This window comes from Sciurus carolinensis, chromosome 5 (assembly GCF_902686445.1).
Source record: "Sciurus carolinensis chromosome 5, mSciCar1.2, whole genome shotgun sequence".
Taxonomy (NCBI): Eukaryota; Metazoa; Chordata; class Mammalia; order Rodentia; family Sciuridae; genus Sciurus; species Sciurus carolinensis.
Window position 1 is genome coordinate 139,638,400 of NC_062217.1, and position 25,004 is coordinate 139,663,403.

Genomic DNA, 25,004 nt, shown 5'->3' on the forward strand with positions numbered 1-25,004 from the left:
AGGAGATTAAAACATTCATCTGTCATCAGTTCTGCTTGTTTCTGTTTCAGCCCAAGAACAAAAGATGATCTTAGAGCGTATTTCATACTTTTACAGGTAAGAGAGAAAAAACTTATTGAAAATTGTCTAATTCAGATCTCAATGTGTACATGTGTAAATGAAATGATGTCAAATGATATCATTTTGGTCAATGTTATTGATGCTTTTTAGAGATGTAATTACTTGTAACCATGGATTTAATGCTATAACAAACAAACATTCAGAAGCTAAAGTATGGAGGATTAAAATTTTAATAAAGTTCTTGACTAGCTGCCATAGTATTTGGGAACAAACCAAATAACAGTACTTCTTCCTTTTCCTTTCAAATCACCTTTCTTTCAACTAGCCTTAATGAGCTCTAGGATGTTATCTTAGCAGCATACTACACTCATTTTATTCTTTAGAGTTTATAAAAATTGTTCATGTATATTAATTCAAAGGTAAAAATATATTAAATAAGATACAGTGCTTAGTTCAATAATATGATGCTATAAAATCAATATTATGCCCAGTAAAAAAGAAAAAGGAAGACAGAGCAAAAAAGAGAAATGGAAAGGGAGATAAAAAATGGTCAAAAGGAGTTAAGAAGAGAGAGCAATAATCTCTGTTCATGATAATCTCATTTTTCTCTGGAGCCATCACTACATGAAGTTATCGAGTAGGGTTATTCCCTAATTTTGAATTGTCCTTCGAGTAAATCAGTTTTGAAAAACACATGGTACTTTCTTGTTTTTCACAATTTGTTTATTTTTCAATTATATTCATTTTTTTACAGGAAATTATGAAATATGCATTGTGGTAAAGTTTTACATTTTGGGAACATTAGTGGAGGTTTTGCTTAGCACTCGTTCAGTGTCCCTTTCACATTTAAAAGTTGTTAGAAGCAATTATGAGATCCCCTCTTATTCTTTGTGAGATATGCAGCTGACTTTCACAATGGCAAAAATTTCGCTACTAACTTTTATTTCACTTCTCTAGCATTTTTAAAATTAAAGAAAACCTGAATTTTTTGTTTAATTGGAAAATAGTGATTGTCAGCATTTATGAAGGCAAGGAACTAGGTGTTTTACATACATTTTCCTTTTTAAATACTCAAAACAACTCTTAAGATAGATACAATTATTCCCATTTTACAGATGAGGAAATTGACAAAGTTTAAGGAATATACCTAAATGTACACTGTTAGTAAGTAGTAGAATTGGCCCTCAGACCTAGATCTTTCTTAACTCCAAAGTCCATGCTCTTCTCACTGTTATCACAGTATAAATCAGTTTCTGATTTATAACTAAATAACAGTATTTTATAATCTCAAATTTAGTTTCAATTTGGACTTTTCAGTTAATTCATTTAGTGTGTTTCCTTTTACATGTTAACAAAATTTTAATACAATTATTTTTAATATCTTTCAGAATCCTCAATTTAATAACACATCTACGTATGTCATCTGTGCTCACTTGCTACGACAGATAGCTACCTTAGTGGAAGCTGACCATCATTTCCTAGTTCACTGGTTTAAAAAGTAAATCATTCTATAATATTAAGAACTTTTATAATCTCACAGTTTGATATTAATAATTTTACAATAAAATATACTTGAATGACTTCAGGTCTTTAGAAATGATGCTTTTATAATTCATAATGCTTCAAAAGCCAATTATAAAAATATACGGTAATACTACAAAAATGATAATTATAAATGTTTTTAGTGTAAGTAACCATTTTGCTTGTATAAGCTGTTGAGAATTTCTGTACACTGCTTTCATTTTTTATATAGCACATTCATATCGTTGGTTTTTCATATATCTCAAAGATGGTACCTGGGTTTGTCCAGACCTTACTATTTTAATGTATGTCCTTTCTTCCTTTCTATTTCCTATATAGTTGACTTATAGCAAAGTTCATCATTATTTACATGGTGCTTCCTCCTCAACTAAAACCATCATTATTAAAATATAGATTAGCCATCAACATCAAGTTGTAGAAGCGCAATACTCTTTTTTCACAGAACTGTATCTGTATTAAGACTTTTCTCCATGATAAATAAAAGCTAAAAAGGCAAAATATTTCCAAAATGAACTTTAAATTCAGTTCTTATTATTCATAATATTCTACAAAGTCATAACAAACACCAAATTAACAAATACTGACTAAGCCAATGCTCCTTAGGAAAATACAGGGTTTCAAATTCCCAGGAGTTTCTAATCACATTTTTGTTAATCAATCAATGCACAACTTAGCTTTATGAATGTTCTGCTTTAAAAACACCTAGACTGTTGATTCATTAACATTCAACTCAGCAGTATGATTTTGTCTGTTTGAAACTTAATCTAATACATATTTTCTCCATAAGGTACATCACACCCTTCTTGTTCATAGGAACACTAGATAGCAATTTGTTACTATACTTAAAGGTATAGTAAAGGTCTTAAAGGTCATTTTGAAATAGCAGTCTCACCCAAAACACACAAAAATATGAAAAACACACTATTAGATTGTGAAAAGGACATTTGTTTACACGATGAGAGCTAAAATAAGAAAGCAGAGCCTAACTTTATTTGACCTCAGCTGGGAATGTGCATGACACTCAAAATTTTCACCATTTTTTGCATGTTCACCAATGAACACAAAAACTCAAGTATTGATTTGGGGGTTGCAATTAAATATTAGCAAGTAGGCAAATTTGCATGTACAAACTGTGAATAATGAAGATTAAGTAACTATTCAAAGTCTTAAAAATTTAATTGTTAACCTTATAATAATATTGGTATTTATTTCTTAATTAAGAAACCATATTCAAGGTAAGATTTTATCTTTTCAAATATTTGGCATCTTAAAAAATAGAATTTGAGAGGCTAGTCTAAAATTTTATGTGTTTAGGATATAGTTTGATATCTTATAAATATATTGCCAAAATTTAAATGTGAATTTTGATTAGAATTATTTCAAAATCTTTACCAGATTATCACAGAAGAGGTTCAAACAATTGGTAGAGAGATTGCTGCAATTTATTTCTTTACGCCTGTTTCCTGCAAAGCCTGAAGAATTTCCCCCTATAGCAAAGTGTTCCTGGTGGATTCCATCAGCATCTAAAGTGTTGGCTTTACTTAGTACGTTTTTATTATTCTATCATTTTCTTTGCTTTTATTAAATCTTAGGGACATTCCTTAAGGATCTCAAGTACTGTAGAATCAATCTTAAATTTTATACCATTCCTGTGAAGGAAAAGAATTATTTTGTTTTGATAATGGATTTCACAGGTAGTTTAGAAGCATGAAAATAGCTTTATACCTTTTACCGAGCAATATTCTGTATTATAGTATTATAATTTGCTAAGTGTGATTCCCGAGAAAACATGAACTTTAGTTACTAAGGACTCTTAGGAAAGAATTCACTGATAGGGAAATATATGAATAAATGGCCATCTGCCTGCTCTTTTTAGTACTTTTATGATCCACACAGCAAGTTTTTTTTTTTTAAAGTAAGAAATTGTTAGCTGCATTTTGACCACAATGTTAGAATTACTTTTTTTCATTTGGAACTGTGGTTGTTTAAAATAGGAGTTTTTAAAAAAGGTCAAGGAAAGCAGCTGGAATTTAAATGATGTTTTATTATTAGAATGAAATTATGTGCATGTTAGAAAAGATCATTATGTTAGAATTTATCTTTACAGATACTGCAAACAATTTGGTTGATCCTCCCCTTATTCCTTATACTGATTTCTATAATTCTACATTGGATCACATTGATCTCATGGAAGAATATCATACTTGGCAGAGCTTTGGAAACTCTCACAGGTAACATTTAATTATTCACCTAAATGAAATACTGTTCAAAATAATGATTGGATTTTAAGTTTATATAAATAAAATATCTATATCTATATATAGGTATATAGTTATAGATATACACACACACCTTTGCATATAAACCTACATAATTTAGATATCCAGCCTTGAAATATCATTGTTATTTGTTAAAGCATTTTCTTTTTCTGCTATATTTTGAATTTATATACATGTTAATTTGGTTTTAGTTTGGTTAATAGCATCTTTTCAAGAAGGGAAAGATCCTGTTCTAGTATGCAGTGTCTTTTATCTTATTGCTCTTTATGCTATCATCTAGCACAGGGATCATCAAATTTTTTCTGTAAAGGACTAAATGGTAAATATTTTCAGTTCTGTGAGCTATACAGATTGTTTTGTTATTTTAGCACAAAACCAGCCTTAGATGATATATAAATGAATGAGTACATTTGTATTCCATATAACTTCATTTACAAAAACAGGTAGTAGACAATATTTATCCTGGGAACATGGTTTCCCAGTGCCCAATCTAATACATTGATCACATAAAGATGTAGACATAAACACACACACACACACACACACACACACACACATTCACTTCTTTCATCCCTTGTTCTGTAGAAAAAGTGTCCATTAGCTACAGTACAAAAGGAACAGATACTACAGAGAAAGGGCTTCCCTACAGATTACTTCAGTAGTAGATTTTCAGAATACCTGACCAAATTTTTTAATATACTACACTTTATATTCACAGTTCTAGTTTGGATTAAACCAAAAAGACTATCCCAAACATAATTTATTCCCATGCCATGAGATATCCAGGACGTTGCCATATTTTAAAGCTGACTGAGTAAGAGATATGGTTTAGATATATATAAACTCAAAACCCCAGATTAGTTTAATTGGTTAGACTTTCTAGGGCCTTCCAAGATATCAAAATTGACCTAGAACACAGAATGGCCTTCTAGAGATGTCTCAGTCCACATCTGAACACTCAGGACTGAACAAAAATTGTTCTGGGAATTCTAGTCAGTCGATGGATGTTTTCTTGGCAAAGTTTGTTTTGCAAAGATAAACTTTTCCCTCCCATTTTTATATAATCTTAACCATAAAATGACTCCCACAGTTGTGCATATTTCAATGACATTGTTTAATTCAGAGCTTCCTCTAACCACTGTGCCACAGCACAGTGTATTAAGAATGAGTTACATAGAAGTTTTGATAATATATCCATCAGCCCTTGACACCACCCTGAACATGAAGTGGGACCTAGAATCTTAACCAGGGCAAGTTGCCTCTGATCATGAGCAGCCTCATCTGTTTCTCTGGGTGTTTCACATACATAGTATCTTTTTTCAAGGGAAAGGTTGAGAAGCAGTGTTTTAAAGTACATAATAAAACCAACACATATCCTGCTGAATTCATTGCATTTTCTTGGATTTCTAAATTTTGGATTGATATTAGTGATTCAAAATTATAATGCACTACTACTGAACAATTCCACCTGTTTATTAACAGCTCTGTCCCAGATCAAAAGCTATCTTCAGTTAACATGAGGCCTATCTCCTTTTTCCGCATGTCTTCATTACACCCAGATGTTCCACCTTACTGTGCTCAGATGGTTTCCAACTATAACTGATAGATTCATTGCAGTCACTTCTGATAGGAGTCTAACTCCTAAAGTGTTGTTGCTGCCATACCCATTCTTTCTAAATGCATTTCTATCTGTGTAGTTTGTGGCTTTTGTACATAAGAAGGACTCTGACCCAGGAGAGACGTAATTTTCATAACTTTTGATAGTAATGTTATGCTTTTACAATTACATACCACTTCCTATCACTATACTATTAAATACAGTATTGATTTTTATTTTTCCTAATTTTTATTTTATTTGGTCTTAAATTTATTACTTTGCTTTTTGTGTACTGTGGTTATTGCTATATTCCTAAGCCTTCTTCATCAACACTTCTGCCTCTTGGTTCTGGTGTTAGCCATGTTTTTCACAGGTGTTCATATATAGGTGACTATATAAACTGAAGTTATTTGTATAAACAATGTACATGATTAGCCCACATTTCAGAAAATTAGATGTAGCGTCCTTTAGAGAATGAAGACACTGCACATCTAGTAATGATACATTCTTCACAAGGCTATGGGAATTAAAAGGTGCACATAAAATCATTTCGTAAATGGTAAAACACAATACAAGAGTAATGTTTTATATTGTTAGAAGGGGTACCTAGATTCCCTTAGTGTAATTTTGCTAAAAATACACCATTTTGCTTTTTCTGTTTTCACTTGTTGAGCAGGTTTTCCTTCTGTCAGTACCCATTCGTTATTTCTATAGCTGCAAAAAAAATCATTATTCAGAGAGACTCAGAACAACAGATGATAAGCATCGCAAGGGTAAGCCAGCTATAAAAACATATTTATGCTGACTATAATCAATATAGTAAATAATTTAATAAGTCAAATGTCTTGTGAATTGTTCTAGTATAATCAGGAAATGTTAAAAGTAAAATTCATATCCTAGTCCCCCCAAAAGTACTTAAACCTGTTCACATGGGAGATAAGACACCCCTCATCAAATCAACTTCTCATTATATTTATAAATATAGCAGAAGATTAAATGTTTCTCACAGATCCAAATTTACAGGGAGCTTATTGAACCTTGTAGAGTTTCTGCTCCAGGTAACCAGCAAAACATCAGTGAAAACTACAGCGAGGAAAGGAGAGTCCTTAAACAAATCACTCAAACCATTGCAACATTTTAAGGTTTTATGAAAATCAGAATCAACCAAAAAATTAGAAAATGTAACAAGAAGCATACATCTTGGAGAACTGAGAAATACGCCCAGAGAAGGCAAAAGCTATTTTATTGGTTCTTAGGAAACCAGAATGCATGGAGGCTTATAGAAGCTAGGATTGTAGTCAGGCTGACTTTAGGCAAATTGTAAAGCAAGATGAAGTTTATCTCTGGGCCTATCCATACCACTCCCTACTACTTTGGTTAGCACAGCACAATAAAGTTATGTACTTTAATAGAAACCAGATGCAATGAATTTTTAATTAGATTTCTAGACTATACATTTACATGCTTGTGTATTTCTTACATAACATGATTGCTCATAACTTTAAAAATTAAAGGGAAGCTTGACTATAGTCTTATAATAGGAAGAGAAGCATAAAGTAACAAGAAATTATTTCTGTGTCTTGTCCAAGAGTATAAAAATAGTCCTAAAGCATAAATTATAATATTTCAAAGTACTATAAATAAAAGAGTTGTTTATTCTTAAGTAATTCATTCCAGAAGGTGAGTATTTTATTCTATCATAGAGGAAGACAAAAGGTTTCAGTGACTGGTTACATCCCAAAGTAGCTTATTACAAGTATGGGTCTATTAGAAGAAATTTTATTACCTATGCCTTCCAAGAAATTCCAAAGTCACATTGTCCCTTTGAAGATTGAGTTTAAATAGGTATATTTAGCACCAGAATTGTTTCTTGAACTTGATTAGATACTGGCTCAAAGATTAATCTGTATAGCTCATTTTGCATTTGTACAGTGTCATGGGCTTTTTAGTCCTTTTTCAATTTGGGCTATTATTTTTTATATTTGTAAGAAATATCTAAAGAATTAGAAGTTTATCTAAATTTCTCTAGCGTGTTTATGTCACTCACACTTAAGACCTTAAATATCATTTTGTGGATATTTTCTTTACTTAAAAAGAGAGTGGCAGGTATACAGTCACAGACTACCTTTCACAGAGCATGGAAGCAAATAAATGAGTACAGATTGAAGAGACAAATGGCATTACGGTTCTTACAGATTTTTCCCAACATTTTAAATTATAAACTGTTGTACTACTTGGAATTAATGACTGATAAATATTTTTGACACAAGGACAGCCTTATAGGTAGTCAGTGTGAGTAAGAGCATATATAATAGTCTACAGTTGCAAAAGGGGCTCCCTGAGTGAGAACAACTTTCTCACTCAGATTGTCTAGAATTCTATCATTGTTGGGTTTCTTTCATTTGGAGCATTTTCTAGGAAATATAAATTCCTGAGGAGTAGCCACTAAGCTTTTCTGCCATTTTCATCCTAGAATGCATTTATTTATTAGGTATTTCCACTGTGAGCACTTCCAAGGAGCTAGACTAGGAATAGAAGACAGGAAAGTATAGGAAAATGTCCATGGCGTAGGGTGCTATCCCAGGAATATAGATGTCTTTGGTAAAGGAGGAACCAGAGAAGCAAAAGTCTTTTAAACCTTCAGCATTGGATAATGGAGCAATGGGAAAGGCTCTGAATTACATAGTTTTATTATGGCAATATACAAAACCATAAGTAACTTCAAATCATATAGATTTAGGGTATTAGAATTTTATTAAAGTAAATTACATATGTGTTTAAAGTATCTGGAATGTTCATCTCTAATCTGTACAAAAATTAATTTCATTGTTACCAAAGAATATGAAGTAGTCCAATAAAGATTATTTAGGTGGATAAATACATAAGCATGTAGGTTTCATATGATAAATGACATTTAGATACAAAGGTGTGTATTTTTAATATGTTGATTTTTATATACTCAGTGCTTATATTTTGAAAACTCCTGAAAAATGAATTTCTAAAATCACCCATATCTCTATCACCCAAGCATAACTATTGTTAACATTTTAGTAAATTATCTTTTAATATTTTCCCTATATTATCTTTAAAAGTTAAGAGACTTGAAACAGTATTATACACATAGTTTTGTTTACTACTTTATTCAGATATGACCTTGTACTGTTTACATAGTTGTTATGATCATTATTTTTTAGTACCTGCATTATATTCTGTAAAGTAGATATGTACTTATGCTATTTCTGAAGTTTTAAAGATAATACTGTGATGAACATCTAATGGTATAAAATATTTTCTGTCTTCAGAATTCCCAGAAGTGGAATTATTAGAACAAATGTATAAACATTGTTAAGGTCTTTAATAAATGTTGACCACTTTTTAAAAGTAGACTAATCGTGCTTTCAGAGTAAATTTAATGTCTGAAAAGCTTAAGAAGTCCAGATTTATAATCAGAAGTACATACATTATTTCAAATGTTACATTTTACATTTGTATTTATTAAACAAAACTTTGGTATTTAGAAAATGAGACATATGGAAACTGTAATGTAACATTCTTTACTATAAGAGATATATTATTTTTGGTCCTCTATTTTGGGCCCCCTTTGATTATCACTGTTCTAAAATGAAGTTATAATAAGGCATTTTCACAAATCAAAATATATATGTAACTGGTCTTATGAATTGTTTATGAGATGGCACAGTCAAGAAATAAGTTGATTTTGACTAATGTGTTTAAATGATATAAATGAAATTATAGTTTTAAGTAAAATTGAAAATGTTTGCTTTCCTATTTAATTAGCAAAGTCTGGTGGATAAAGTATCTCGAAGACAGAGACCTGATATGAATATGTTATTTCTAAATATGAAAGTAAGGCGGACACATCTGGTTAGCGATTCACTTGATGAGGTATAATCTATTCCAAAATGGTATTAATTGATTAAATCTTTAAATTTTACAGTATGTTTTATTACTAAAATCTTAGTAAACTTTTTTATTTTTTCTGATGGTGCTTCCTTAAATTTTGATACAATAGCTAAAACCAATTCTCTATAATTGATACTTTGTATATTTATCTATGTTTTCTTATTATCTAGAATGAATATTGATATTTTGTATACTTATTTGTTTTCTTATTAATTCTCTAGAAAAGGGTTTGATATAGAACACTTAAATTAGTAATTCATGTTTCTTACTATGTGTTCTGAATTCTAGACCCACCCATCTTTGCTACCCGTTCAGTGTGTAGCAAGTCATTTTAACTTCTCCAGGCCTCAGATTACTCATCTATGAAATTACAGGCCTGACTTTACAAGGAATATTGGGCCTATTCAGGTTCACACAAACATTGCTTGCCTATATATGTATTATAAAGTTTCCTGCATGTATATTTCAGCCAGACCTTCATGTAGCTATTAGAAGATAATAACTGATTTAGCTGTGACTTTTAAAGGTTTAATGTTGAAGAAATGTTAAAAGAAAATGAGTTATTGTGTATTGTAGTTGCCAAATGAAAATTTTGGAGACATTTTGATACTTAGAAGCAGTAACCTGGGGCAAAGCACCTGACTTCTTAACTCATTTTCCTGTTCTATAAAAAAAAGAAAAAAATTAACAACACCTAGCTTACAGTGTCTGGCAGATTTGTTGGATGGATGGGTGGGGCTTTGTGACATTGTAAATGAGATGAAGACTGCCTAACATGGTTCCCAGAATTTAAAAAGTTAATTCCCTTTTCACTGCCCTTTGTTCTCCTTTACTATATAATTTCTAAATAGTTAACCCGGAAAGAGCAGACTTGAAAAAGAAGTTGAAAGTTACATTTGTAGGGGAAGCTGGTTTGGATATGGGTGGCTTGACTAAAGAGTGGTTCCTTCTTCTAATTCGCCAGATTTTTCATCCAGATTATGGTAAGGATTTAATTTCTATAGTGTTTCTTCATAATTGTTAAGCATAAAATAGTAATGGTTATTTTTAACCAATATTTTATAAACTTTGTCAGTTATACATTTTGAATAATTATTTAAGAACTATTATTTACATTTAAAAAATTGACTAAATTGGTGATTGAAATGTTAGTTTTGTTACTGGGTATCCTACACAGAATGTATCCAGACTAAAAGTATGCATTTATGAGAAAATATCCATACCTTTTCTGAATAAGCCAAATGCATGAAAATTTAATTTTTCATTGAAATAAAGAATATTCAGAATTAAAAAACAAAGCTGTAGTTTTCACTGCACTATATTTGAAGCCATATTCATTAAATAATGAGTCATTTTAAGAAATGGGAATGCATGAATTATTTTTTAGGAAAAAATGAACCTATGAAATTTAAATTTTATTTAGAGAAATCACCTATGTAATCCTTAGTATCTATCAAATGTATTTTTTCAAAGAAGAGTTTTTAGTGGTTTTCTTATTATTTCTTTGTTTTTTATATTATATATGTAGTTTTCTATATTTTCTATGTAATACAGGTATATATAAAAATATATAAGATATATTGCTAGTGGGAAATAGGGATGATATAGATAAGTTGAAATCTCTGGATAATCCTCATTTTATTTTGATCATACTTTTTAATTAAAATTCTAAAACTATAGTTTTATGAAGTAATCTGTTTAATTCAGTGCTTATCTTTTTACCCCATGTATCTAGTGTCAAGTCAATATACCAGTGAAAAATAAAATGCTGCTTTCATATATGTTATTTACACACATATCAAGGTTTACAAATTTATAGTCTGTTAATGTTTTTAGATGGAAGATGGTTTGTAAAAGAAAATTGCTAAAATGATTTACTTCTAATCGATAATATGTACATTTTTACCACTTTGATTTTTTTAATGAATCGTATGAACAGAACTGTTTTCTTTTTTTCAGGCATGTTCACATATCACAAGGATTCACACTGCCATTGGTTTAGCAGCTTTAAGTGTGATAACTATTCTGAATTCCGATTGGTTGGAATTGTATCCTTTAAACTTTCCACTAGGAGGTGCTAATAGACAAAAGATTTTAAAAGATTTTATTTATTTTGGAAAAGTGTTCTTTTAGTAAATGAAGCATTCTTGTCAGATATATAAATAGATTTTTCTCTCATCTTTATTACATGTAATATCACAGCTATATAGCTTCAGATTTAGGTTAGAAATGAATGATATTTTTCTAAAAATCAAAATAAAAGTTTTTAAAAATATTTTATATATAATCTAAATTATCAGAAATTTAAAACTTTAAAAATTAAAGTATTTTCCATTTATAATACTTTTGTGCTCTTTCATTTTGTGCTTATATCACTCAACTAATAAATTGAAATTGTGGGAATTAAATCTAGCTGTATTATAAAACCCCAAATCTTGAGACATGAAAGAGAAATCCTTTAAAAAGTGAATATAATAGGAATGTATAAAGCATATAATATTATTTTGTAGTGTTTTTAAAATTGTATAAGTCCATATACCATTCTCCTATCTCTGTCAGTTATATTGTGGAGGACATTCTTGCAGGGTGGGAGGTTAAACAAGATGCCTTCTACATTAGCTTTTTAAAGTGTAAGAAATACAACCTTGAAACGAAGGAGGGAAGAGTAAATAAATGAGCAAGCACTAGAGATGTGCAGGGTAAAAAGCGGGGGACTCTCTACCTTAGAAGATTACCATCTAAATAAACAGATAGATGACCACCAATGCAAGGTAGACTGTCCTCAGAGTCAAATGATGATATATACATTAAGTGCCAAGGAGTTCCGAGATGGAAAAAATGAGTATATTCCTCCCAGATAAGGTAGAGATTTTAAATGAAACAGTTACATTTATACAGGACTGGAGAGAGTATCACATTATAATAAGCTGAGAGGATGGCAAGAAAAAAAGGTTGAATTGTGTGGGACCTATTACAGAACAGTGAGTACCATGGGAATTACTAAAGATACTACCAGGAAAAAAGAATTAAGAACCATCTTATTGAGGACTTTGAGTGTCTGTCTTTGTTGCATGCATTGGGATAAATCCTGGAGAATGTATATAGAAATTGAAAGACTGGATGAAAGAAAAGGTAGCAGGAAAAAAAACTACACATTGAGATAGTAAGCTTAATTAAAATTTTGTATATATTGTCATGTCTAAAGATCCAAAGTGTTAAACTTCATGGTTAGAAGAATGCTTAGACTTCTTTTGTTCTGTTACCTACAGTACTCATTTGATGAATGTGTTTCAGCTTCATTGAAGGTCCCAGTCATTGGTACTTCTCACTACATTATGACCGATTTAAATTTCCTGATATATGTGATTGTCACACTTTACATTCTTATACCACAACTTAATTTGGGTGATATTTTGACTTTCTAATATTTTAATAAAGTATTATATTACTTATTATACTTACTTGTTATACTTTTAAAGTAATGCTTTACAGATATAATCATGAATTTGCTAATCTTCTTTTGCAGTAGATATTAGTTTTTATTTAGTCAAAAGAGCATATTAAGTGTGTTTACATGTTATATATTCCAAGTTAAACAATTAAATCTAAAATTAAATTACACTGTCATTATCATGTATATTTATCACACATACACAGAAATGTATAGAAAGACTAATGCCCCCAAAAGTGTGATACTATAGGAAAAATGTGAGATGACAGTGAATTATGCTCCTGTCAGTGGTTAGGAGATCTAACTATCAAAGGTGAGAAGACCTGAAAATTCAGAAGTAATAGGCATGAGCATTGAGAAAAAATACTTGGTCCTATATCTCTAGTTTTTTAAAACTTTTAGAACCAAAAATTTGTTGTTCTATCAGTATTGTGTTTCTTTTACAATTATTTTTAAATATGGTGAGACCTTGGAGTTTACAATAAATATTTTAGTAAAACCTACAATAATAATTGTGAAATGTTTTGAAGATTACATGGAAAGTTATAATACAACAGTGTTTTAAAACTAGAATTGCCTGTATCAAAAAGGGCATTGGAACCAAGAGAAGAGGCAATATAGTATGGTACAAGGTTTCCAGACTCTGTTATTTGTACTACCTGAGTGGCTCCAGCAAAAAAACTGCCCATCTTCATCCCTGCTTGAACCAGAGCAGGTTGATTGAGTGTGAAATAAAATACTGTGCTGCTTCTGCATGTGAAAGTGCCTTGTAGTAAATCCTATCATCCTACTTCCTCATAGTGGAAAACCTGCCTTCAGAATTATAATATTTAAATTTTAACTGAAAAATGCTTAGAATTCATCACCATATTAGATTATCATAACTATTACAATTAGTAATTATAATATTATAGTTAATAATAACTATAGTAGTGTGGTTGTCTTTGTTGCTATTATCATAATTATAGAGGTATATTAGAATACATTTTCAATATTTGTCTCTTTGAACACCTATTAAATTTTATGATTGCTTATGAAATGGTATAGCTATTCCTTATGTTATTAGGAACCTTCATTCTGTCAAAACACAATGAAATATTGTCAGTCTTTCAGTATTTAAGTTGTTTTTAATGATTTACTCGGCCTGTATGTTTAAGTTGCCTTTGGAGTCTATCAAATGAATTACTTTAAAATAACTTTATGTAATAATTGGCAGTTGAAATATTATGAAATTTGACCCCTCTATCAGCAAATGAGTAAGTTATTTCTGTCACATAATTAATAAGTAAAATACAAATAGGCAAATTTATAACATTTGAGTTTTTTTTTATTTTGACGCTGATAAACTCCAAGTAACAAATTCCTTTCACATTTTACTATAGAAGACTACTTACCCTATTAGCTGATCGATAGTGTATAGATATCCATATGCTTATTCTTTTCTTCATGTTTTGTATTTAATTTTAAAATAGCCTGTATGACTATTTCTAAAATGAGTAGTGCATTCTGCAGTGAGTCTTGAATAAACTCTTGCTGCTGCTTATAAAACCACCAACATTTAAATTTAGAAAATTTTATGTTAAATAATTTAAAGAAATGTCTGAAGTTGCTATCTATTGTAATCTTAAATTAGCTTTTCCAGGGAAATCATTAAATTCTATAAACTGAACACCTTCTTTATACATGACTTTTGGTAATCAAGGAATTATACACATAAAATAAAGGGAAAATAAATGAAAGAGAGGAAAGGAAGTATGTGGGACTAATTGTAATGTCAGTTTTGAATCTGAAAGAAGTATATAAGAGACTGATGCATAACTCAAAACTCATTTGTTGTCATGAATTTTATGTTAATGCTTAACATTTAGTATGCATAGCTTATGGGACTAGCTGTTTATAACAGCATCACCTTGGATATTCGTTTCCCTCCTTGCTGTTACAAGAAATTATTGAGCCCTCCCATCGTTCCTAGTGATCAAAATACACCAGTAGGCATCTGCAGTGTTACCATTGACGACTTATGTCAAATTATGCCTGTAAGTATAGATTACTGACATGTAGTCCCTTAATGCTAAAATAATGTCTCTTCTACCTGAATAATCTTTCTCCTCCTAATGCTATTTTATTCTTAAATATGGATTCCCTGTACTTTTTGAAACTCATCTTTTTTTCATATAGCTTCCCCCTTCCTTTTAGAGACTCATCATCACTTTGCAGCATGCCTAAGCTTTTACAGAGTAGAACAGATTTTGAAATCACAGAAGTAGTGAAAACACAGACTACCACTTTTTAGCTTTGTTAACTTGCATTTAATTTAACCTTTCTGTGCTCCAGTTTCCTTTGTGAACAATGAGATGATTTTATCAGTAGTTAAAACAAATGATGACAATTATGCCAAATCTATACCAGCCTAGATTTGTATGGAAAATGTATTTTGTAAAGTATATAAAAAATTCTAACCATGCTGTTATTTATCTTTTTTAAAATAAAACTCATTTTTTTCAGGATACTTGAAAAAGTTTTGGAAATATTGGTCAAGTCGTTCTATTTTAAAGTCCTTATTCATGGATAACTTGAGTTATAACAAAATATAAAAAAAAATTTCTTCCAGTTTTCTGAACTTTTCCTTGGGAGAGGAGGGCATAGTAACTAAAATGTATAAAATACTTAACATGTGAACTGCATATTTTATGTTTAATAGGTGAATCATAAAACAGCATATTTTAATAAGAATATAAATTGAAGCTGGGCATGACAGCACACATCTGTAATCCCAGCAACTCAGGATGCTGAGGCAGGAAGGTCACAAATTCAAGGCCAAACTAGGCAATTTAGTGAGACCCTCAGCAACTTTTGAGACCCTGTTTCAAACTAAAAAAATTAAAAAAAAAAAGACTGGGGATATAGTTTAGTGTCCCTGAATTCAATCTTCAGTAGGAAAAGAAAAAAAGACATTGAAGAAGCTGCAACGTAGAATATAGCTTTGAGTTGTGCTGGAAACCACATTAGAGGTACGCTTAGCTTGCTGCTTAGGAGTAGATCCTGGAGTCACAGTTCTATAGTTTGATTTGTATAACTTCCTCTTACATAGCCTATAATAAATTTTCCCAAGGCTTTGGATAACAGAAATCATTAACAAGGGGCTGGGGACGTAGCTCAGTTGATAGAGTACTTGCCTTGCATGCAAAAGGCCCTGGGTTCAATACACCACATCAAAAAAAAAAAAAAAATCATTAACAAGTATTTTGTATCCTGGAAAATACATCTCAAATACTTATTTTTTAAATCTGAAATAGTTTACTCTTTATCTCACATGCAAGTGAACTATAGTAGATCTATTTAGCTATTTTAGGTAATATTTGTTGATCTAAAAAGATAGATAATAGATTTCTTTTTATAGGAATTGGCCCATGGATTAAGGGAACTCTTATCATATGAAGGCAATGTTGAAGAAGATTTCTATTCCACATTCCAGGTACTAATAGGCATATAGTCTTTTGTAAGCCATTAACTGATATATGAAAAATGCTATTTGTTACTAAACGCTTGCTGTTGGAAAAGATGAACGAGGATTAATCAACACACACAATCCCCTTCTGAAAGGACCTTAACCTGGTAGAGACAGGGAAGCAGTCAGATGTGGTAAAGCAGTCAGTGAAAGTCCTTAAAAGAAAATTCACCAAGGGTGAGCTACTGTACCAGGCAGTTTTACATGTTCCCTTGACTCAGTTACTTTTCCAGGTTTTTTGGTTTCCAAAATTAAGCCTCTCCTGTAGCATCAATACAAGAAGTTAGGAGTTGAATCTGATGAGTTGGACCAAAACACTCTCATTTTCACTATTCTTAAGATAATTGGGAGATGAAAATTACAGTGATCCACATAGCTCCCAAGACCACAGTATCAACCCAATGACCACACAGCTAGATGTATGTTATGTGTTCAGAGGGATGGGACAATAACTATTCTTTTCAAAATTTACAAACCTGTTTATCTAAGCCTGTTATTATATCAACAATACCAATAAATATGCTGTTATGGTATCTCTCATCAGGTTTTTCAAGAAGAATTTGGAATAATTAAGTCCTATAATTTAAAGCCAGGAGGTGATAAAATTCCAGTGACTAATCAAAATAGAAAAGGTAAGCTAGACATTTTTTAAATAAAATTGAACTAATATTTACCATTTACTTTTACTTCATAACAAGTGTAATTGCTTTTCAGAGTATGTACAGCTTTATACTGACTTCCTTATCAACAAATCCATCTATAAGCAGTTTGCTGCATTTTATTATGGATTTCATAGTGTGTGTGCTTCAAATGCCCTAATGGTGAGTTTAAAACTTTAAGCTTTCAATTGGGTTTTCTAAAACTATAATACTGACAAATAATTCCTTAAGTATTTTAGTAAACATGCTTTTAAAATTAGGAAATTTTTGTACATAATAGTTCTCTTATTCTCTAGAGATAAAAACAAAAACCCCAGTCACTTCATTTTTTTTCTCTCCTCTATGTCTTGTACTGTTTGTTTTAGGACTTGTAAAACTTTCCCCAAGAAAGTAGAAGAGACCCATGAACTTAGGACTTAAACAACTGAGGAACTCAAGCACAAAAGCAGAGTTTCCATGTAGTTCCAAGGCAAAAGCCACAACTTCTCACTGATTAAGGAACATGCGTGTAATTATTTTCTGTTTCCTCAAGAGTCACTTAGAAACTCTTGAGTTGCCTCTTACCCATAAGAAATAGTTTATCTTCAGAGTCATGGTAGAGTCAGATTGGTTAGACTTGCCTTGGCTGTGTGAATATGGGTTCGAATGTTATGTTGGAAATATCAGATGGTACCCTTCCTCAAGCTACCCACGACAAATTTCACTGTGCCACTTATATCTCCCTTCAATTTTATGAATGATTGAAATAAGGTCTTTAATATCAGTTATTTTTCTTATCACAGAGAAATGGACCATAGAAGTTACTTTGGAGCAGGAGCAGGGAACTTTTTCCTGCTTGTTTTTAACAACATTTGTTGTTGAAAGTACCTTTGAAAAAAAATTTTTTATCAAGGCCTAAGTTTTAATTATGATACACTAGTGATTATGGGGATGGAGAGAGGGAAAACAAGAATTAAATGGCATATCATGATCCCTGTTTTAGATATTAATCTCTTTAGGTAGGAGACTAACCACCTAAAAAGTGAAACAAGTGAGCACCAAGACAGACTATAAATACCCAAGCTCTTCATGGCACATAAGGTGGTGGTGTGGAATATTGGTAGAAAGTAGGCAGATCAGTAGATGTAGGAACTTTATGATGCTTTGGGAGAAGAGTGATTTGGATTCACGCTAAGTCATTTGCTTGTTTTTATGACAAACTACTAAATTATTGTTTTATAAGGTATAATAAACCTTAGAGTAAAATATCTTGCTTTAGTAGGAAAAATGAAAATGGAAAAGATTTTTCTTTAACAAAAATTATTTGATTTACTGTAAGAAAAATCATGATTTTTGTGATTTAAATCTGAAAATATTTTCTTTTTATTTTAAACCATTTTAATTATGATTTTTGATAATTATTGACAGCTGCTTCGTCCAGAAGAGGTTGAAATTCTGGTCTGTGGAAGTCCTGAACTGGATATGCATGCACTGCAGAGAAGTACTCAGTATGATGGGTATGCAAAAACAGACCTAACTATAAGGTGAGCCCCTTATATTCCTGGTAGGGTGATGTAGAAAAGAAACAAAATAGAATATGGTTTGTTTATTTGTATAACTTACAATATGAATCAGTTAAGTTAGCTGAAATATTATAGTCATACATTATCTTATTTCATCTGTAGAAAGTAATAAGAATATTAAATATGAAATCACTTAGAAATCCCTTTTCACTTATTGTAAAAAGTAACTTTGGTCTATATTTACAAATAGCATTTTAATAGCACTTGTTAGGCTTGGGAGATAGCTCAGAGGTACAGTGCTTGCCTAGCATACACAAGGTCCTGAATTCAATCCCCAGTACTGGGGAGAAAAAAATATTGTCGTGTTGATAAGTAAGACTTGTAAGTTATATATAGAACAACCATGAGTTCTGTACTATCCACTATTGTACTTATATAATTTTATAAAATTGTTATTTATAATAATGTTAGTCAAAAATCTAATTCATACATAGAAAACTCATTCTTTAATTTACATTAGGGACATTATGTATTTGCAAGGAAAAAATTTTTTTTCTCAGGTTACTTTATATTTCTTTATTATGGTCTGCATGATTTTTGTCAGGATATTTCATGTAAATTTCCTTTGGTATTCTGTAGATACTTTTGGGATGTTGTGCTTGGATTTCCTCTTGATCTTCAAAAGAAATTGCTACATTTTACTACAGGAAGTGACAGAGTTCCTGTAGGAGGAATGGCTGATTTGAACTTTAAAATCTCAAAGAATGAAACTTCTACTAACTGGTAAATTTCCAGATTATAATCTTATTTTAATTTATAGGTTCTTTCTAATAATAACATTATACTTGGAATTAGCAGATTCACTTAGTCTGAAATCATTTTCATAGAAAAATCTTCAGAGTAAACATGACCTTGAAATGAGAAAGACTTTAGCTAAAAGTTCTTTATTAGCTTTTGACACAGGTCAATACTAACTGATAGCAATTCATTTCCATGAACTTTTTACTTTGCTAGGTTAAATAATTGCTTTGTAGTCTCTTTTAGAACCTAACCTACTTTGTAGTAGTATGTTGTCTAACCTTCATTTTTACTTAAATATACATTTCACTTTTAGGAAAAATATTAAGTTGGAGTTTCTTATTTATTTGTGGGGGTTTTGGCCTATTATACTTAGCACTAGAGGCACCTCTAGAACAAGTTATCTTATTTTAAAATCTCATGCTCTTTACATAATGAAGTGGTACTGATAATGGCTTTGAATTATTTGCTAGTAGTGTTAATTGGTTAATGCTTATCTACTTACTATTTTGCCTAAATACTTTGTCATTACTAAAGTCAATTTGAATAGATACAAACTCTGATAATAGTCATTTTTTCCCTCCTATTCTATACATTGAATGTTGCCTGAGCCCTGTCAGTTTTTTCTTTCATTTTAGAGCTGGAATCTGTCCTTTGCTTTCCCATTTGCCACCACCCTGATTAGTTAACTTTTTACCTTATTCCTAATTTATTTAAATAATCTCTTTCCTAATTTACCTGCTCAGGTTCTTCCTTGTCTAATTAAATTGTCTTAATTATTAAGTTCCTTTTCCTTAACACTGTTTTTTGATCATGATTTTTTCCAGGGCGGTAATACTTCATTGTTCCCTATCAGTTTAAGTTCTAGAACCTATCAAATAAAGCTCTATAGCCTTCTGTACTACATATCATTTTTATTTCTTTTTATGCTCTGTTTTGCTATTCCCTTAAACACATTCCATGCCTTCCTTCCTCCACACCTTTAAGTTGTTCTCTTCACATGCTTTCTATCTCTCTGGAAGACCCAGTTTAATGTCAGCTTCCTCTGTAAAGCCCAAAGTCCTCATTATTCAGTGAGTTCCTCAAATACTGAAGTAACAGTGCTATTTACTGCATTATATTTTATATCTTAAGTCATTTAGCACCTCAAGACAGAGTCCAAGCCTTATATACCTTTGTGTCTCCATATAGTCCATGCATTAAATGGATATTTAAGCAAACATCAAAATTGTATTTTAAAACTTAAAACAAATGTTTATATATATATGTGTATAATTACTATTTCTGCACTAGATTTATAAAGACCTAAATGAGAAAACTACAAGAGAAGTCTTCTGAGCTTACAGATTTATTTGCTCAACATAAATTAATTTTTCATAATATTTTATATTAACAAAAATATTATCAATTTAATTTGTGCTTGGTGCTGGGAATCAAACCCAGGACCTTGTGCATGATAGGCAAGTGCTTTTCTACTGAGCTACATCCCCAGTCAAATACCCATTTTATAAGATAATCTGAATAGTGTATTTTAATATAAATAGTAGTAAACAATAATTATTAACAATAAATAAATAATGCAACAATACATATAATGTCAATTGCATATAAGCTTTTCTAATTATTATTTTAGTGATTATTTTATCAGCTAATATGACTTAGTCATGAATATACCATAATTCTGACTCCCAGTGGGAACTTCACATAGATTAAATGTAGCTGACTGTCACAGACATATGACATTTCAATCTGATACAGTTGGTGTACCTCAAAAAACAAGGATAATACTCCAGGTAAAAGGGGAGTTTCCATACCTCCTCCCACCATGAAAATACACTAGATTTTTTTTTTTATTAAATAAGAATGTTAAGTGTTTAGGTGTTACAGCACTGGTTTTGAAGTCAGACTGATCTGGGTTTGAATCTGAGGTCTACATCTTTACTAGCTTTGTAGCTTTGAATAGGTTATTTAACCTGTAAACTTAACATCTATTTTTCTTCACCAATAAAATTAAAATAATAACTACTTCTTAGGTTTTTTTGACTCTTAAACGAAGTAATGTATGTAAAAGGATTAGGCACAGTGCTTATCACAGATAAGCACTCAGTAAGTGCTAACCGATTCTGATTATTATTAAATCAGGGGAGCTTTCAAGTTCAGTTTCTAATCATACGAACTTCTTTTAAATCCTCCTTTTTCTGGTGTATTCTCATTTTTATTTGTTGACTTCTCTTGATAGCTATTCTGATGCGTGGATTCATAAAAACTGAAAGAAAGGGTATAAGTTATCTATAGAAATCTGGAATGAAGAAAACAGTGACATCTGGTACAGGGTTGGGGAGCTGATCAAAGAATCCAGAGGCTGACTATTGCATTTGAATCAAGGGCAACATTAAAAGTGTCTCTATTAGTATTCTCAACATGCTCTTTTTATAACTTTTTGATGATTAAGACTGGAATACTTTAACATTGTATTATCTATTGCTTTCTAGGTGTTTTATGTAGATAGCTTTTCTGTTCTTTTAAACAACCTACTTGGATAGTTTACCCTACTGTGTTGATTAAGACTAAGATTTGAAGACATTAAGCAACTCAAAGAAAGTCCCATAGCTAATAAGTGGAGAAAGCAATATTCAAGTTCAGATCTGATTCCAGAACAGACACTTTTCAAATTAAAGGTTCATGAGAGCCAGGGATATTGATTGTCTAGTCTGTAAATGTAGCCCTAGTGTCTAGAATGGTACCTGGTACCTAGTTAGGTACTAAATAAATATTCATTCAATACAGGGATACATGAGTTATGTCTTGACAAAGTAAAATAGATTTGATTGGGTCTGATATATTTTTAAAAATTGTTTAGCATTTTGTGTGCATTTTAAGACAGTATTTTCAAAAAATTATTTTTCCCTAGGTTACCTGTGGCCCACACCTGCTTCAATCAACTTTGCCTTCCCCCCTACAAGAGCAAAAAAGACCTGAAACAGAAATTGATCATTGGAATTTCAAATTCAGAAGGTTTTGGACTCGAGTAACCTAGAAGACTTGAAATATAATATTTTATATGTAGCATTCACTTCCCTCTTATTGTGCCTTTAACCTTTTCACATTTCTGTCTCAAAACACTTTCAAAAAGCTCCAACTTTAAAAGACTGAGGTTTTTTTTGTGATCAATTATGAAATATGTTTAGTGAAGGCATGATTTTCTAAAAACACAGAATTTTCTTGAGTGAGAAAAAGACCACGTGGCAGAAACGGATATGGGTCCAGTCACTCATTTTTTATAGCACTTTATCATTTTCCATAAGTAGTTTGTCACAGGTGTTCCACTGGGAAAACAAAGTATAGTGAAGAATGCATTTATGACATAGTTGAACCCAGTGGCAGATTGTGTGCTACTAGCACACAGTAGCAAAGCAAATAGCTACATAATCTTTAACATAAAGCATGTAGCCATATTTTCATATAGAGGTAAACAACAGTATAATTGCAAATGCAGTTTACAGGGTTTTTTGATATACTGGCTTTGGGTCCTATAAGATTCTTTTCAACTGTTGCTGAAAAGCATGTAAATAATTACATAATAGCCTGAGAATAATGGGATTTTGATAGTGTCATTTATTGCTAAAGATTTATTTTTACAAAGTAAATTCAGGGTTTTAGATGTGTATACAGCTTTTACAAATCAATAAAGATGATTGTACAAGAGTATTTTCAGACTAATTGGATTAAGGTTATATTCTTTTAAGTATTGTTAGTCTGCATGCACATTGGCAGTAACTAGTTACCTGAATACTCTGTAATATTTGTATATTGATCATTTCTTCTTAAGGATCAAGACATCAGAAAAAATCAGATCTAACTTAACCATTGATGAATTAAGTCAATTACAAGCACAAAAGAAAAGAACTTTTATATATATTTTGATTGATGTACAAGACTTATATCTACATTTTTTGATCACCAGTTGTAATGAAACACTAATTTTTGGAAAAAATAGGATAAGGTATTTGACAAAAGTGAATAAAATAATAACATTTGTGTCAAAATGATGTAACTTGGCATAAAATTTAAGTTCAACATTTTGGCCAAAATGTTTGTTTTCCACTGGATTCTGAACATAGTACATTCAAAAGCACCCTTTGTTGTTTGTTTTGTTTCTAATAAAGTAGCATGTAAAAAGAAACTGTATTTTAAGTCACAGTAAGTGGGGATTTTTTAATTCATAGCAAATGAAGCAGTTTTATTAGCATATTACAAATATTTCCAGATCAAGACTTCTCTATTCTTTGATAGCTTTCCTTCAGAAAATTCTGAAGTTCTATTTGCAATAATAATAAAACCAGCATTTAGTACCAGCATATGGTTCATAGGCAAATAATACTTTCCCAAAATTTTTATCTGAGTTTAGGTTATGTTCTTGTTGCTGTGCTTCCTACACCCAACCAGCAGAATTCTTCAAGGGTGGAGGAATTAATCAACTTGTTTTTCAATCGTTCTGAACCCAAACCACAAATCTATTTGAGGAAAAGTAGTTACTTCATTTACTGTTCTCTGAGACAGAAGTGACTGTGTTTTTCTATTTGAGTATACTGTTAAAGGGTGTTTCTTCTTTAAAATCTTGGAAAGCCTAAGAGAGTTAAAGGCATATTGGTTTTGATTTGCTTTGTTTTACTGTTTTTAATCCATATGCAAATAAAACTGCTTCTCTCTTACCCTGCTTGAACTAGAAAGTAAGATGTTTAATGTAGGTTACTACTAACTAATAAGCACAAAAGAATCATGTATAAGAAATCAGATATAAGTATTTCAAGTAAAATGTAAACAGTTTTTATTTGGTAGAAATGACTCATGGAAAAATTGTGTTGGCTTAGTCTGCATGTTTAATGATGTGCTTGTATATTGATAGATTTGTCACTTTTAAGTAAGTACATAAGCAAGCCAAATTTTAAATGATGAAATCCATAAATAACTGGAGAATTTTTGTTATTTGTTGTTACTAAGTTGAAAGTTATAACCATTTATCACTAAATTGCACATTACCCTTATTTATTTATGCTGTTTTTGGTTTACATTGTAATAATACCTCATTTATAAAGTAAAAACCACTACTGTTACATTTTGTTAATTTAAACAGCTAGAAAATTCATGTTGTTACTTTTTTTTATAATCTGTTAATGAATTCATGATTTTTGTATCTGCCACAGTAAATTAAAGCATTACACAATATTTATCAGTATATACAAATGTCTTTTTGTAACAGTCCCCCTTTTTGGTACAAATCTGTATTGTTAGTTCCTGGATAAAATTTTTTAAATATTAAAATAATATAGTTAGGCATAAGTTCATTTTTTGAACACTAGGAAGTTAACTAAAGCCATAGGTTTAAAATATAAATGCAAATACTTTGCACTGCTCTATCCCTTAAGCTAGTAATTAGGAAAACTAAAGAGTTTAGGAAAACTGCTAACATATAACTTCAAAAGACATGGTGTTGACACCAAGTATAACCAACTTCCTTAGCATATTTTGAGTATGAAACAATATATGTCCAGTATGATCACACAGATAACCCACCAAACGAATATTAGTGCCAATGAAGTACACCCAGAAGTGAATTGAGTTTGACATTTTATTGGCCACAGATAGACAACTTCCTCCTCAGAACCAATCCTCTGGCCCTTTCC

General features: G+C 30.9%; 1 protein-coding gene across 1 annotated transcript in view; it reads left to right on the top strand.

The window, feature by feature from the left end:
- The window catches only part of Hectd2 (HECT domain E3 ubiquitin protein ligase 2), a 72,444-nt gene extending 47,898 nt beyond the window's left edge, over positions 1-24,546 (top strand). The window contains exons 7-22 of the mRNA XM_047554385.1: positions 51-96; positions 1,449-1,558; positions 2,998-3,146; positions 3,710-3,833; positions 6,155-6,251; positions 9,277-9,384; positions 9,979-10,021; positions 10,254-10,385; positions 11,362-11,450; positions 14,731-14,889; positions 16,254-16,328; positions 16,906-16,993; positions 17,076-17,182; positions 18,428-18,543; positions 19,162-19,305; positions 22,232-24,546. Of these exons, the coding sequence (XP_047410341.1) occupies positions 51-96; positions 1,449-1,558; positions 2,998-3,146; positions 3,710-3,833; positions 6,155-6,251; positions 9,277-9,384; positions 9,979-10,021; positions 10,254-10,385; positions 11,362-11,450; positions 14,731-14,889; positions 16,254-16,328; positions 16,906-16,993; positions 17,076-17,182; positions 18,428-18,543; positions 19,162-19,305; positions 22,232-22,352 (1,708 nt within the window). The 3' untranslated portion in view covers positions 22,353-24,546. The remainder of the gene's footprint in view (positions 1-50; positions 97-1,448; positions 1,559-2,997; positions 3,147-3,709; positions 3,834-6,154; positions 6,252-9,276; positions 9,385-9,978; positions 10,022-10,253; positions 10,386-11,361; positions 11,451-14,730; positions 14,890-16,253; positions 16,329-16,905; positions 16,994-17,075; positions 17,183-18,427; positions 18,544-19,161; positions 19,306-22,231) is intronic.
- Positions 24,547-25,004: the final 458 nt, after the last annotated feature.